Source organism: Vigna radiata, chromosome 1 (genome assembly GCF_000741045.1).
Source record: "Vigna radiata var. radiata cultivar VC1973A chromosome 1, Vradiata_ver6, whole genome shotgun sequence".
NCBI lineage: Eukaryota > Viridiplantae > Streptophyta > Magnoliopsida > Fabales > Fabaceae > Vigna > Vigna radiata.
In genome coordinates this window covers 8,588,691-8,605,723 of record NC_028351.1, presented here as the reverse complement: position 1 = coordinate 8,605,723, position 17,033 = coordinate 8,588,691, and the positions used below count along the sequence as shown (strand labels likewise).

Genomic DNA, 17,033 nt, shown 5'->3' with positions numbered 1-17,033 from the left:
GCAGGAGGGATGGTTGCATTTTCCAAGAGCTGGTTGAGCTTTTTTATGCCAAAGTTGCTGACACCAACAGACTTTGCTAAGCCTAATCTGCAACACTCTTCCATAGCTTCCCATATTCCTTTCATGTCAAAGGAGGGCATCACATTCTCCTTTTTTCCATCAGCTGGCCCTTTGGCTTCAGGTTTCAACCTCACTGGCCAATGAATCAAATACAGATCTACATACTCCAACCCCAACTTCCTAAGCAGTTTCAGGGAAATTTACATAACATACAACAAGAGGAACAATTCTTGATAAGAGGATGATCATATAAGCTTTAACAAGTATATTTTAACAATTAAAACAACAGTTTTCAGATGTAAAAACCAAAAGGTGAAGTTTTTATAAATATTGCAGCCAAATGAGTAGTCAAAGCTCCTGTGTACTTACTGCAGTGAGGTCTTGAGAGCTGGAACAACAAGGTCAGGGTGAGCATCAGATGGCCATAGTTTTGTAGTGATGAATACTTCATCTCTGCTCTTTACAAGGCCTAGCTCCAAAGCCTTTTCCACAGCTTTGCCTAGAGGCTCTTCACTTCCATAACAAGCAGCAGTATCAAAATGTCTGTAGCCAACCTCAAAGGCATCAATAAATATGGAGGTGAGAGTTTCATGTGGTGGACGAGGATAAGATCCGGTTCCAAGGCCTATGACTGGCATCTTTTTCCCTGAGTTTAGTATCACTTCTGGGATGATTTTTGCTTCCATGTTTTCTGGTGGGTTTGATGTGTTTTGAAATGTTGTTATATAACATATAAAAGTGATAATTCTAAGTCTTTCGGAGAAAACTAGAATTATCAACTTGGGATGAACCGGTCCACATAAACAAAACACATGGAAACACATGAGGACACATGGAAACAACACAAATTAATTTATTTTTTCCCTAGAGTCTTTGTTTTATTGTTTGGATCAAACTTCATTTCTTGTTTTTGAAGTTTCTTGATCTTCCAAATCCAAACTTTAAATTTCAAAATGTCACGCATGAAGGAGTTTGTAATAAGTATTGTCTTGTTACAGTTGTATATAACCCTTTACTAAATACTTGTTACAAAAGTTTAACTAAACCTTAACATGTAACCAATTGGTTGGAGAAATTGATTCTAAGGTTACGATGCAGATTGCAGGCTTACCAAGTTCCCCACAATTTATAATTATCATGTGTTGACTTTGAGACTTGAGTTATGGCTATATTTCAGGCTGCATAAACGAGAGGCAGGACCAGCTCAAGATAATATTGTTGTATTATTGAGTTTCATTTGTCCTCTAATGATCAAAGCATGATTGAGAATATACATGTTTCTTTAAAAGGGTTTGACTGGTTATGTATTAAATAAAGTCCAACTGGTTTATAAAATATATTTATAGGGATATTTCCATAATGTACATTGTCAAAATATGAAAACAAAAGAGAGGATTACAGGACATGATTTGTTTGTTTGGAAAAGCTTACTTGTATTTTGCCGCCTCCTTCTTTCTTAAACAGGTGACATAGTGCTGTAAAAAAGATCATCCGACCCTAATCAATACAGTTGAATCTTAAAGTTGATTCAACTGGAAAGAGGTTCTCTATTATTGTGTTCATGATACATGGAAAGAAAGAATTACTTTAAATTTTTTGTGCATGAACAAAATATTGACTTGTGTACAACCTATATCAAGTTACAATCATGGTCCTTTCACCATTAATATATCATAATTTACATGAAATTGAATATATTTTATTAAATATGTTTTACTTCCACAAATTAAAATTTATTTATATTTTATTGAACATTTTACTATTTAGAAAAATAAGTATTATTTTTATACGAGATTAGAAAAATTAAACAATGTTGATTGCATAAAATTTTTATATTTCCTAATATTTTTTTATTGATGATTAATCTCCTAATCAACCTAACTCATTATTTTTAGTTAGATTTCCTTGTATAATCACACTTTTTTTTCTATAATATTTAAACTTAAGAACTCATTTAGAGTCCAATACTACTAAGATTAACCAATTGATCTATTTTTTTTTCTTATATTTGAATAAGTATAATGTAACTATACTTTATTCAGTATATTATTATTTTGATGCAACAAACTTTTGCACATATTTTACATCCACTATTTTACTTTTCAATCTCTTTCTGTCCTTATAAATACAAAAATGAACTTTTTCAATGATTAAAATATTTCTAAAAATTGTCAATTGGTGCAAGTGGAGGTAAAAAAGCATTTTCCTTCCGAATATTTGATTTGTGTACTACCATTATTTTTCAGATGTCGACTTTTTGGGGTGTTTGGTTTGATATTATAGGCTATGTTGCATGTGACTCCAGCCTCACACTGTTCATCTGTTTTATAACTTATGTTCTGGTTTCCATAGTAGCCATTATGTTATTACACGTACCTTAAAAACCATTATGTTACAACCGTGTGGAGAAAGCAAGTAGAGAGAAGCATGAAAACGATGGCAACGGTTGAGAAATGTGTCCGTTATTGGAATATTATTGAATACTGAATACATGCATATTTAGTTCTCAACTGTTTGATAATATAAAAATTATGCTAATGAGAATGAAACTGTTATTTAAAAGCTTGTTTATTTGAAAGGAAAGGTCTTAGAAGAAGCGAAACACTGTGTTTTATTCACTTGAAAACAGCATTGATGAGATTGATGTGCAGTCATTCCCAAAGTTCTTCGAAAGTTTTGAAAGGGCCAAACTCAGAGACAAAACGTTCACCCTTGAAACCCCTATGCTGTGGTATTTCTTTAATCTTCTCTGAGTCACTCTCACTCAGCTCCCAATCGAAAATCTTAAGATTTTGCTTCATTCTCTCACTGTTGAAGCTCTTCACTATTGGAGTTGCACCTTCCTCTATTATCCACCTCAGTGCAACCTGCAATTGCACACACTTACCACTAAGTTTCACATCACATAATCCATCTATATTGTTTATCATGTTTTATTATTAACTCACCTGTGCCACACTCTTGCCTGATTTGTATGCAATGTCCTTCAGAATAGGACTGTCCATAACAGCAAGGGAACCCCACACAGCTCCATTGGCTCCCAGAGGAGACCATGCACTCACATGAATTCCCCTCTCTTTGCAGAATTTTCTCAGGTTTTCCTGTTGCCATGCCGCGTTCATCTCCACCTGAGGATGCATTTTTACAAACACATAAGCTGAATTTCATACACAAACTAGTTTCTTTGGCAACAATTCAAAACATTGTACACTGCTATTGGTAGTAACATGAGAGTACCTGGACAAGAGCAGGAGTAATAATAGCATTCTGAACAAGCTGTGAAAGCTTTTTCACCCCAAAATTGCTTACACCAATGGATTTGGCCAAACCCAATTTACAGCATTGTTCCATGTCTTCCCATGTTCCTTTCATGTCCAAAGGAAGAATGTCTTCTTTGCCATACTTGATTCCTTTAGCTCCTTGTCTCAGCCTCACTGGAAAATGGATTAGGTAAAGATCCACATACTCTAGACCCAACCTCCTGCCAAAATGTAACATTATTCACAAGTAAGAATTCATAAAATGGGTTTTGAAAGAAGCACCAAACCTGAATTGAAAAATGCAAAGAAAGTAAAAGAAGAAGAATTGAACACAATCTAACTTGTATTTGAAGCAAAATCTTAAACAGCTGTAGCATTACAAATTCTGGAGAAATCTGATCCTTGTAGAGCTAGAGAGAAAAGAAGTTTCTGAGTTTTAAACTAAATTATGTAAGACTAATATTATAAACCTAATATTGTACACTACTTATTGTAAACATTTTCTTTTATTCTTTGATTAAAATTTAAATTTATCTCAATAAACTTTAGAATTTGGATTTGAAAGAAAAAGGTAAATAAAAATCAAAACTATTCTTCATTTATATACTTTATTGCTACTAATATAAGAGATTTTTATAGTACATTCCTTTCTCATCAAGAACTGAACCTAAGGAGTGTAAAATCTATAGCTATAAACATGAATAATCCAATAATAATAATAATTCATTTGAAGAACGGGTAACCATCCTTAAAATAATATTTTATGGCAATAATTTTAATTCGGGTAATAAAAGGTTAGTTTAGAGGGTTAACATGTACCATTGAATATAATTCTATCATTACTTCACACCATAAAAAATTTAATTATATTAAATTTAAAGCACTTTTATTATAATGGCTTAATACCGCTTTTGGTCCCTAGTTTGAGGGGTTGTGTTCAAAATGGTCCTACACTAGTGCAGAAAGAGGAAATGACACCAGTTGCTTTGGCTTATAGGCACCGGTTCTACAACCGAGACATATATAGACGAGGTAAAAGAGGTAGGTTTTATGCCTTGGTTACGAACCGAGTCAAAAAGGAGATGATTATGCCTCGGTTTTTAGGTAATCGAGGCAGTAACTTCTTTTTTTTTTATTTTTTCAATCTGGCCAACAGTCCTCTGGCGTCCCTCTCCATGATGGCCTCACAGGTCTTACTAATCCAAACATATATTGCCGAAGGAATGTGTACAATAAACTGAAATGCATCATCAACAAGCAAGTGAAACGGATCACCAATCCCTCTTGCAGCCTTCATCATCAAAACTTTGTCCCTCCCTCCACATAAGGTAAGCAATCACCAGAGATGTAGACCGAGACACCCCTTGACAACAGTGCACAAACACCCTCCCACCTTTTTTCCTAACATCCTCAAAGTAGTCAATGACATCATACAAGATACTAGTAGTGTCCTCGGAGGGACTATCCTGCAGCCACAAAGTCCTGTACACAAAATAAACCATAAATTATACAGGACACACAAACCCCACACAATTCAACACAGTGAAACCATTATGGAAGACAAATCAAGTTTCAACCTTTCACCATTGCTACCATTACCTCTCCCTCCCGGGATGGTGGGCGGTTGCAGCCACTCGCCGATGTCGTCAGAGCCCGCCTTCGGCCACTCATCAAGACTCCGTCGAGCGATAGACAGCGGCTGCAGCGGCGACAAGCAAGACCGCGCCTTACAATTCTGCTGCGACCGAGGTGTAAGTGGTGGCGAAGGGAATCGCCGATTCTCTCTGTGAGGACCTTCTGCGCTACCAAAATCCATGAAACCCTTACCCGATTCTCTCTGTGAGGACCTTCGACAGTCCAGGAAGATGACCACGACGCCAACCGCCAGAACATTTTCCGGGAGGCGGAGAGGTGAACCGCATCGTCGTTCCCCATCATGCCCACTTGGCAGAGAATAAAAAAAATCGAATTTTGTGCAAAACTCACGAAAGATTGGAAGAGCCCTAGGGTTACCATTTGAGCAAAGAGAGATGAACCCACGAGGAGGAAAAGAGAGAGTGACGCAACGAAAGCGCGTCTGAATCTTGAAGTGAAAAAAGTGAAAAAAGGCGAGGCTTGGCGGCGAGGCAGTGATACTGTTGCGGGAGGCAGCGACGCTGTTGCGGGAATGGGAGGTTTCTTCTTGCGCGAGAACACCAGAGGCGTGGTGGCGACTGAACGACAGAGTAGTGGTGATGGTGACAGCCCTGTTTCGAAAGGGTTGGAGAACATAGTGAGAGACGAGAGTTTGCGAGAAGAGAAATGGAAAGCTTTGGAAGGGTTAGTGCTGATATGAGGCTATGTTGCCTCAGTTCAAAGAATGACCGATGCTTATACTATAAAATAAAAAAAAATAAAAAATACAGAGGCAATTTTGAATCTATTGGACTCAGTTGGCGCCAGCCCGAGGCGATAGCCTGATCTTTCTGCCTCGGTTCTGCAGATGCCCGAGGCAGTATATCTGTTAATCTGAATTTGAGCTTGTTTGTAGGGTAGCAGGAGGATACATGGCATACTTTATGCTTCGGCTTCTGAGCGAACCGAGGTAGTAGACGTATTCCGCTTCGGGTGCTTTAAAACCGAGGCATATAACTTCTCTTAAACTACGAAAATGCCACCGTACTTTTATATGCTTCAGTTTTAATAAAATCGAGGCATATATAGTGCGTTAAAAAGGTGTTTTTTTACTAGTGCTATCTCAACTTTTGAAAAAACGGGTCAAGTTAATCCTTTTTGCTAACGGCATCAAAAATTTAACGGTGCAACTACACCCTGGATAGAACATACTGAACTGTCTCATACGTGGCACGGTGAGGTAATATTACGTGTCAATTTTGAATTTAAAAGAAATTATTGACACATCACATTCATCTTCCACCTCTACCAACCGTGAATTTAGGGTTTTTTCTCTCATGACCCCAGAGGTATGCCCCGTCTCCTTCTCCCTCTCCCTCTCCCTCTCCTCCCCACAAAACCCACGAGAGTTGTAACCTGTGTAATTTAATTCAGCACTTGGTCCCTTGATGAACAAGTTCTTAGTCTTTTAGGTGGAGTCTAGTCAAACAACTATGCAATTAATTCAGAGAATGCTATGAAAACAAAGAATGTTGTTGTTGTGGAGCTATCTAATTTGATAAACACGGGTGATTCAGATGATTATCACCGAACTGAGGACACTCTAAACAGTGTAACAGATCAAAACCTAATTAATCATCAATGTGCAGTACCCACAAAATCTGGTAATACCATCAAAAACAGATATCAATTGCAATAAAGCCCAAATGAGTAATGACTTGAACTTTTTACTTAAAATGAACAAAAAAACAAAGAACCACGGTGTTTGAAATTCAATTGATCCCCAAAATAGAGTAAGTTTGATTATCATGGGGCTCTGAAAGATGAAAGCTTTAACAAAACCTAAACATAAACATAACACCCCATCTTTAAAAGTGAACGATAGAAGTTACGTTTCATAAAAAAACATATTGAAGTTCAGAAATTTACTGGGAATTTGAGGGTGGGTAATGGAAGACTTGAATTTGATGTTGGATGGGGGGTTCGAATCGAGGTTTTTCAAAGAGGTCGCTAATGCTTTGGCAGGTTTACCTTTATCCATCCAAAATCAAAATGAGAAAACTATGCAACGCAAACGTGTGCAACACCCTCAATTCTTAAGAAGCTGATGTGTGGAGGAGAAAGAAGGAGACGACAGCGCAACAGGCATGAGGAAAAAAAACCCTAAGTTCACTGTTGATGGAGATGGAAGATGAAGCTGATGTGTCAATTTTTTTTTTAAATTCAAAATTGACACGTTATGTATGTTTTTGTCCAGGATGATAGCTTCATCCTTAAATTTGTTACGCTGTTAGCAAAAAAGGATTAACTTGTTTTTTCAAAAGTTGGAATCCATTGTTACGATTAAAAAAGGTAGGACCATTTTGAACACAACTCCCCAAACTAGGGGCCAAAAACAGTATTAAGCCTATTATAATCTATACTATTCTTTTAAATATTTTATTTCAACAAAATAATATAACTTTTGTATACATTTTTTATTTGCTAACATATTTCAATTATAAAAAGAATAAAAAATATGAGTTATACAAATTATTATTATCACATAATGCTAATGAAGTGAAATAACTTCTATAGAGAAACAACAGAATATAAAAATACAAATACAACAATTTCTACTAACATAAATCTTAGTGACATTAATCAAATCTGCTTAGACAAACATGAATTGATTTTAACTCAAGAAATTCCTACTAACACTGGAAAAAAGAATTATGTCAAAGTTTTAAATTATCTCAACTAAGATCTGATAAATAATATTTCAATAATTAAGTGAAGATTGGAATGATCTAATTTAAAAAAAAATAAGAATGTTATAAAAAGGGTATCAAAATTACTGTAATGAAAGCTGGAGTGCTGGGAGAACAAGGCCAGAATGAGCTTCAGTGCACCACAATTTAGTAGTGACAAAGATCTCAGTGCGACTTTTGATGAGACCTTGATGGAGTGCTTCTGTTATTTCTTGGCCAAGAGGCTCTTCAGAACGGTAATAAGCTGCAGTGTCAAAATGTCTGTAGCCTACTTTAATGGTTTCAATGAATGCAGGAATGAGCACATGTGGTGGTGGTAATGGCACTGTTCCTGTGCCAAAACCTAACATTGGCATCTTCTTCCCTGAGTTCAGCATCACTTCTGGTATTGCTTTTCCCTCCATTGTTATTCCTCTCAATTGGAATCACAACTTAATTCAACTATGTTCTTGTCTTATAATAATACACTCTCTAAAACTAGACTTAATGGAGTGGTCCACTTTCAAACATCGATAAATAATACAGACAATAGATGGTCCAATATTATATATAATATAATTATATTTATAAGTTTAATTAATAATTTGATTATTATATTTAATTTTTTTTATTTTGTTTATACATATACATATATTCTATATTTTTTTTTAAATAATTGAGTTTCTATTTCTATAGAAAAAAGACTTGTTATGTCATCTTATACTTCCTAAATGCCACTTATTAAAATCAAAATAAATATAAAGTAAAAAATAATTTAGATTTCTTCTTCACAAAATGGTGTGCTTTTTGTTGACTTTCTCAACTTTTAATATATTTCAATCAACTGCTAAGAAACACAGATGTTTTATTCATAATGTGGTTTCAGGTTGCAGATATTGAGGTGTTCTGTCCAATTTCAACAGAACAATTAATAAGCATATTCATTAAAATTGTAAAGGAATACAATTTAAAATATTAAGAGTAATATCTTAAAAAAATAAAAAATAAATTAAAATTAGAAAGTTTAAAATAAATTAAAATATAAAGTTTAAGGAAGAGATTAGTGAATGTTTCAAATTGACTCTGTTTATAATTTTTTAAACTTAAATTAGTAGAAGGAATTTAATTTGTATTTTTTTTTTTGAAAAATTTAAAATTATTTAAACTTTGGTATCAGGTAGTTTTTTAAGCTTAAGACAAGCTGTAACATGTATATAAATAAGATATGTTTGTGTTAACAAATAAACATTATACTTTTAATCATCATTTAAAAATCACTTTTATAGAAATCTTTATATTTAAGAAAAAGTTATTTCAAGAAACTCTTAGAGCCTTTTCCCTAGTAAATAATGTTTCCATTTGATCTCTGCATAATCTTGTGAACATTTTTGTACAAAAATATGTAACATATTTGTATGTGTTTAATACAATTATATTATGTGTTAGGTATGGTAAAATAATATCCTATTTTAATAATAGAAAATTATGAATAATAAATAAAAGTAATTTTTTCAATTTTTTTATCAAGTTACTTTTTCTATTCTTTTTCTTCCTTTTTTTTTCTTTTTAACATATAAGTACAACAAGAATACAAGAGACTAGGAAAGTTGCATTTTAAGAATTATAAATGATTATAATATCTACATATTTTAAAGACCGGTTTAAATGTTCATGTTCTGTCCGAGAATGGGAGGGACCAATTCCGACATTGTCTTGTATGGTGTTCGAATTGAGGGACAAAAAATTATTAGTTAATGTGAATGCCTTGAAATTCTCAATGGTTTTAAATACCTGGGATCATTGGGATGTGGTGAAATTATGTGTGCTGAATTGAAACATATATTTGATTTATTTGGAGATGTGTGCTTGAATTGAAGCATATATTGGATATATTTGGAGGAGAGTGACTTCATTGATTTAAGGACATAATAGGGATGAGAAAAAATAATGGAGAGTATGAGAATATATGTTTTAAGGAATAAAAAAGAGATTGAATTGATGATTCTTTAATGATAAAAATCTTAAAAATTTGTAAATAATTTGATAGATATAATAAATAAAAATTATTTTAAAAATTAAATAGTTATATTATAATTCCATTCTGATGATTAAAATTAATATAAAATAAAATATAATAATAATAATAATAATTATTATTATTAACAATATTATTATTAGTATCACTCTAATATTAATTATAATTATAATAAAAACAATTAATTATTATTATGAATAATTTTTATTTTACAATTAATATTACTATTATTATTATTATTATTACTAACATGGTTGTTGTATTTATGGGTTGTATTTTTTAAATATTTTACTGTTGAAATTTTTTAAATTCAATTAATTTGATTTATAAAAGATAAAATGAGAAACTAAAATGAGTAATTAATTAAATTATTAGAAGAAAAATTCAAATTTTTGCACTTACAAAATTATGAACAAATAAAATAGAGAATGTAGGTTAAAAGTTTGAAATTAGTAAAAATAACTAAATTATAAAGGTAAAAAAAGGGTGAGTTATGGAAGTATTATAAAAAAATTATAAATATTAATAAAATTTTTAATATATTTGACGGACCTAAATATGTGTAATGTCTTTGTGAAAAACAATTATAGAAGGATATTAGTAATTAGTAATTATTGGCGAATATAGAATATTGATAGTTTGTAATCATCAGACAGTTCTTGTATGTTTGTAATTACTAATGACCTATATTTGTTGATAATCACATAATACAACGAGTTATATTATCAATGAAAATTCATGGGTAAGTCCATTGGTAAATGGGATAATAGATTCAAGTGTAAAGGATAACATTCCTTACTTATTACAATGAATTTGATGATAATCAGATGCAATAACAATCAAATCCAGACAATGTAGACAATCCAAACAGACAATGCAGTGACAATAAATACATATCATTAATAACATAATTATAGTGTCATTAATAAAAACATACAAGTCTTAAAGTAAAAATAAATGTACATAAACTAACAAAAGTCCTAATAGTTATCATAATCATTAGAATCATTTTGTTCTTCTTCATCCTGCTGGGAGCTGGTTGGACTAGGGTTGGTTGTAGTGGATAGTGTCGTTGTTGTTGGGATAATGTTTGGATGAACTGAAGTTGTTGTACAATAAGTTGTGTTCTGGAGACAAGAATTTCATAACTAAATTTTGGAGATTTACAAATTGTTGTTATAAGCTTAATCACAAGCTTGTAGTTGACATCTCATTATCATAAGCTTAGTCACCATTGTCAGATATAAATGGTTGATGCTTCAACGTACCTATTCCAGGAGTGTAATTGGCAACAAGTTACTATGTCCAACATAATCATCCTTTTTTAATTTCTATAGATGATGGCCACCAAATACTGTGTCCGGTAATCATCATATTTGTTTTTGATGCATTATCAAAACATGATCTTTGCTAAGTGATTATTTTAAACAAAGTCATATTAAAATTGTTATTTTTGTAGTGAAATAATTGTTAAAATTTTGGGATGTGAATCGGGTTAGATAAAAACTTTAAACTGATATATAATATGTTTTAAAGAAATATTGATATTAAATTTGATTTAATTTATTCTTATAAAGATATTGAAAAGTAAATTATTTGATTATACAATAAATTTAGAAAAAAGTATTCATAACAATTTTAGTCTTGTGTAATATTTTCGTGAGTTTGCATTATGCACCCGTCATTAGTACAGAAAGGACTTTAGACGTCTGTTATTTTGGATTTTTAATGTCGGATTTTTGTCAGACGTTTATACAAGTGACGTTAATGAGACGTCGAACCCTTTAGGTCAGACGTCTTTATAGACGTCAGACTTATATAGGTCAGACGTCTATATAGACGTCGGATCCATACAGGTCAAACGTCTCTGAGGTTGCTCCTGACTAATGGTGATTCAAGTTTACAATTTTATATTTTAGTTGAAGAGAATGTATTGTATATTTTTTTTATTGGAGGGTTTTAAAAACGTTGTGGAGGGTTGGAGAGTGCAAAACGCAAGCCGCCAAAGAACGCCGCCCAAGGACACGAGAATAACTTCACCAAAGCCCAACGAAAACGCATTTTAATCGGTTCAAATGAAAGATAATGCATCAAAGAGTTATGCAATAGGAGTAAAACTAATTTAAAACGATGCAAAAGTGAGAAAATGAACCTGAAAAGCATAACCCGTAAAGAGAAAATGTGACGAAGATGATGAACAATGAGTGCGCGTAACGGCTGTGTCGCGATTCAAATGAAAGATAATGCATCAAAGAGTGATGTAATCGTTGTAAAACTAATTTAATATGGTGCAAAAGTGAGAAAACAAACCTGAAAAGCACAACCAGTAAAGAGAAAACGCGACGAAGAGGATGAACAATGAGTGCGCGTAACGGTGTTTTAATGTCGACATTTAGAAGTCAGTTCCCCTATAACAGACTTTTAAAGGGCTTTAGAAGTCGGTTCCCCCCATAACAGACGTCTAAATGAAGTCAAAAAGTGACCTTTTAAATTTCTGGGTTTAGGGTTTAGACGTTTGTTCTCCCAATAACAGACGTCTAAAGGGTTTTAGAAGTTAGAGTGGCGGGATCAAACATCTAAATGGAGCCAAAAAGTGACTTTTTAAATTTCTTGGTTTACGGTTTAGACGTCGGTTCCCTCAATAACAGACTTCTAAAGGGTTTTAGAAGTCGGAGTGGCAGGATCAAACGTCTAAATGGAGCCAAAAAGTGACTTTTTAAATTTTTGGGTTTAGGGTTTAAACGTCAGTTCGCCCAATAACAGACATGTAAAGGGCTTTAGANTCAGTTCGCCCAATAACAGACATGTAAAGGGCTTTAGAAGTCGGAGTGGCGGGATCAGACGTCTAAATGGAGCCAAAAAGTGACTTTTTAAATTTCTGGGTTTAGGGTTTAGACGTCGGTTCCCCCAATAACAGACGTCTAAAGGGCTTTAGAAGTCGAAGTGGCGGGATCAGACGTCCAAATGGAGCCACAAAATCACTTTTTAAATTTCTGGTTTTAGGGTTTAGACGTCGGTTCCCCCAATAACAGACGTCTAAAATGCTTTAGAAGTCGGTTCCCACCGTAACAGACGTCTAAATAAAATAAAAAATTATTTTTTATTAACTTTTTCGTTTAGTTTGGTCGTTTATTTTGGAGAGCCGACGTATATGAGGGCTTATAGACATCGGTTATGAGGGTCCTGACGTCAATAATATTATAGACGTTGGGCCTCTCTTAACTGACGTCTATATTGACAACTTATTTACGAAAGTGCTACCGGTCATTAATTTACGTCGGACCCCGACTTAAGTGACGCCTAAAAGGTGACGTTAAAAGTCAATTCTGTACTAGTACCTAAATCCAAAGTTGATGAGTGTCGTTTTAGTTTTCTTCGAACCACTAAGAATTAACACTTTTCTTATATTCTATAACATCTCAACTCATATGAAGTCAAACCCAACAGAAAATATGGAAGCAAAACGAATCCCAGTGCATGAATTCCTCTTCTACAGTTTGTTTCTCTTGTTGCATGTAAATTTATCTGACACTGTTTAGGAAGCTAGGTTTCCTAAACCCTAAAACAAAGACACATTAGTATATGTATTATTGTCTATGATTATAGTATGCAGTATGCAGTATACAGATCTCTATTTGGTTCATTGGCTGGTGAGGCTGAAACAAGGTGTTGAAGGTTTCAACTTTCCACGAGGATGGGATAGATATTACTTGACTGATGCAAAAGGAACATCTTTGGAAGATTTTTTAGATTGGGCTACCACCCTAATCCATTCAGATACCATTTTTATATAATTATATATCAAAAACTATATCTATCAAAATTTCAATTGCTTAATAATACAAGAACATTGCCTTAAAAATGTATAAGCATTAAACTGTTACTTGAAAGCTTGTTTATTTGAAAGGACACATCTTAGAAGAAGCAAAACAGTGTTTTCCACATGAAACATTGGATGAGAAAGCAGAAACAGCATTCATGAGATTGATGTGCAGTCATTCCCAAAATTCTTCGAGAGTTTTGTAAGGGCCAAACTCAGAGACAAAACTTTCACCCTTGAAGCCCCTTTGCTGTGGTATTTGTTTAATCTTCTCTGAATCACTCTCACTCAGCTCCCAATCGAAAATCTGAAGATTTTGCTTCATTTCCTCACTGTTGAAGCTCCTCACTATTGGAGTTGCACCTTCCTCTATTATCCACCTCAGTGCAACCTGCAATTGCACACACTTACCACTAAATTTCACATCACATAATTCATCTATATTGTTTATCATGTTTTATGATTAACTCACCTGTGCCACACTCTTGCCTGATTTGCATGCAATGTCCTTCAGAATAGGACTGTCCATAACAGCAAGGGAACCCCACACAGCTCCATTCGCTGCCAGAGGAGACCATGCACCCACATGAATTCCTCTCTCGTTGCAGAATTTTCTCACATTTTCCTGTTTCCATGCTGCGTTCATCTCCACCTGGAGAGTTATGCATTTTGCAAACACACATGCTTAAGCTGAATTTCGTACACAAAATAGTTTCTTTAAACATAATCATGGCAATAATTCAAAACATTATACACTGCTTTTGGAGAAGGATGGATTTCAAACGAAAGGACCAAGAACAAAATGAATTGTGAAGGTTTCATTTGTGTGAGAGTACCTGATTAACAGCAGGAGTAATAATTGCATTCTGAAGAAGTTGTGAAAGCTTTTTCACCCCAAAATTGCTTACACCAATGGATTTGGCCAAACCCAATTTAGAGCATTGTTCCATGTCTTCCCATGTTCCTTTCATGTCCAAAGGAAGAATGTCTTCTTTGCCGTAATTTAATCCTTTAACTCCTTGCCTCATCCTCACTGGAAAATGGATTAGGTAAAGATCCACATACTCTAGGCCCATTCTCCTATTAAAATGCAACATTCAAATCATTACACTCAGGATGAATCTTGTGCACAAATCACATTCAATATCAAATAAACATTTAAATGAGTTTTCAATCCAAATTAAAATGTATCTAAACAACTTTTAAAATATATCAGCCTTGTGAATCTCCAAAGCTGACTCAGAAAGTGAGTTGTTTCCTGGTTTAATGCACATTCTTCTGATAATCAGTAATCGTATATTTTCTCTCATCATAAATTAGAGTGATGTTAAGATGATGATCAAAATGAAATGCTAATTTTGATGGAGAAATAGTGACAATTGTGCCTATCAGCCAACACATACAACGAACAAAATATAAAGAATTTCAAAAACCAAAATTTAACAATCAAATAAAAGGGTAACAAAATTACTGTAATGAACTCTTGAGTGCTGGAAGAACAAGACCAGGATGAGCTTCATTGCAGTAGAGTTTGGAGGTGACAAATAGTTCACTACGGCTTTTGATGAGACCTTGATCCAGTGCTTGTGCTATTGCTTCACCCAGAGGTTCCTCAGAACCATAAACAGCTGCAGTGTCAAAGTGTCTGTAGCCAACTTTTATGGCTTCAATGAATGCAGGAATAAGCACATGCGATGGTGGTAATGGGAGTGTTCCTGTGCCAAAACCCAAATTGGGCATCTTATGCCCTGAGTTCAGCACCACTTCTGGGATTGTCTTTGCCTCCATTGCTCCTGTGAAATAGAATCAAATGAAACAGTTTCAGAAAACTAAAACAGGTTTAAAGGGATCAAATCATATGATGAATATGTCTCTATTATCCTTGTCAAGTACTAGACATCCTTAAAACTGTAAAACAATGTTCCCTAATTAAAACTGAATTAAACCTGATGTTTTCTAGGAAGATAACCCAGAAAAAGGTTACTGAATTGATATATGTAAGCCTTGATCCATCCAACATTACTTCAACAGGTTAAGAATTCACTAAAAAGAAAATCATTAAATAATAATTAATTTAAAGATAAAGTAATTACTCATTGTATTAATTAACTTAGACACTATTTTTTTAAAGTAAAAAATATCTAAAAATCTTCATTGTTAATACAAATTTATAATTAGTTTATTAATCAGAATCTAAATTAATCTCTACTATAGTTACTAAAATTATAATTATTAAATTTTAAATTAGTCTCTAATTAATAATGGAGACTAATAATATTATAAACCAATTTATAATTTTATTCACAGACTAATTATAAATTTTTATTAATAATAAAATCTATTTTAAATACTAAATTTTTTTAATTTATAAAATAGTGTTTAATTTAATTAGTTATTTTTAGTCTCTAAATTCTAAATTCACTATTATTCAATAATTTTCTTCCAGTAAATATCGAACAAAAAATTGTTAATTAATTAATCTCATATTTTTAAACATTTAAACAGAGTTTTAAAGGTTTAATATAAATGGATGGCGTTAAATATCACGGGGGTATTGCTTTTAAAGAATTGCTAATAAAGTCAATGAAACAATTACTTTACACGAAGCGTTACGATCTGTATTTATTAATACTTCAATTTTTTTTTTTTGCTATCTCAATTCTTAAAAATATTTTTTTTTTTCTAATATACCTTTAATCTTTATAATATTTTCAAAATAATTTATGCATGTATTTATCATGTTAAATAAAAAGAAAGTTCAGTAATTGAAATTGTGTATAATTATTTTATTTGATTAAATAAAATTTATTATATTTTTGAATTTCTTTAAAATAAACTTGAAATACATGTAAAAGTAAAATGAGAGAGTATATTTTATGTATGTAACAAATAACATTTATATAAATATATAATGAGTTAAATTAGAAGAATTGATGATTTATTAATTATACACTAAAGGTTTTACATAACATTTATATCGATAGTATATATAATGAGGTAAATTAGAAGAATTGATTATTTATTAATTATACCTGAATGTTTTTACACAGTATTTATCAATAGTATATATAATGAGTTAAATTAGAAGAATTGATGATTTATTAATTATACATTAATGTTTATATCAATGTTACATTATTTTTCTGGAAACAAATATCTTAATTTTATTTTTGTATGTTCCACTGTAACTTAACTCTTTAGACATTTTTGCACTATTTATTTGAATGAGTCTGAAACTCATTTTTTTCATTAGTGTTTTATTTGATTGTTAATAAAAAAAAATATTTTTAAGATAAAAATAATAATTTTTTTAATAAATCAGGAGTTTATGATTTTGAGTCTCGTAATACTCAATCATTTTATCACTAAAAATTAAGTTTTAAAAAAATTATTAATCAAGTTTTATTTTATAAGAATTATCATTTTTCAAAAATTTTATGATTTTAACTCTAATAAGATGATATTTAATTATTTTATTATTAAAAATAAAATTACGAAAAGCATTTTTATTAATC

General features: G+C 32.3%; 3 protein-coding genes across 3 annotated transcripts in view; all 3 read right to left on the bottom strand.

The window, feature by feature from the left end:
- LOC106769935 (methylecgonone reductase) overlaps positions 1-808 on the bottom strand; it is a 39,959-nt gene extending 39,151 nt beyond the window's left edge. Inside the window, exon 1 of the mRNA XM_022783826.1 lies at positions 430-808. Within this exon, the coding sequence (XP_022639547.1) occupies positions 430-746 (317 nt within the window). The 5' untranslated portion in view covers positions 747-808. The remainder of the gene's footprint in view (positions 1-429) is intronic.
- Positions 809-2,307: 1,499 nt separating this feature from the next.
- Positions 2,308-5,889, bottom strand: LOC106769962 (methylecgonone reductase-like). Its single transcript, XM_022783815.1, has 6 exons — positions 5,724-5,889; positions 4,898-5,566; positions 4,596-4,802; positions 3,298-3,541; positions 3,009-3,188; positions 2,308-2,927 (listed from the first exon to the last, which is right to left on the bottom strand). The coding sequence occupies exons 2-6, from the start codon at positions 5,134-5,136 to the stop codon at positions 2,712-2,714; spliced, it is 1,086 nt and encodes a 361-aa protein (XP_022639536.1). The 5' UTR covers positions 5,137-5,566; positions 5,724-5,889; the 3' UTR covers positions 2,308-2,711.
- A 7,797-nt stretch (positions 5,890-13,686) lies between these two features.
- Positions 13,687-15,306, bottom strand: LOC106768602 (methylecgonone reductase-like). Its single transcript, XM_014653843.2, has 4 exons — positions 14,990-15,306; positions 14,355-14,598; positions 13,991-14,170; positions 13,687-13,909 (listed from the first exon to the last, which is right to left on the bottom strand). The coding sequence occupies exons 1-4, from the start codon at positions 15,304-15,306 to the stop codon at positions 13,694-13,696; spliced, it is 957 nt and encodes a 318-aa protein (XP_014509329.1). The 3' UTR covers positions 13,687-13,693.
- Positions 15,307-17,033: the final 1,727 nt, after the last annotated feature.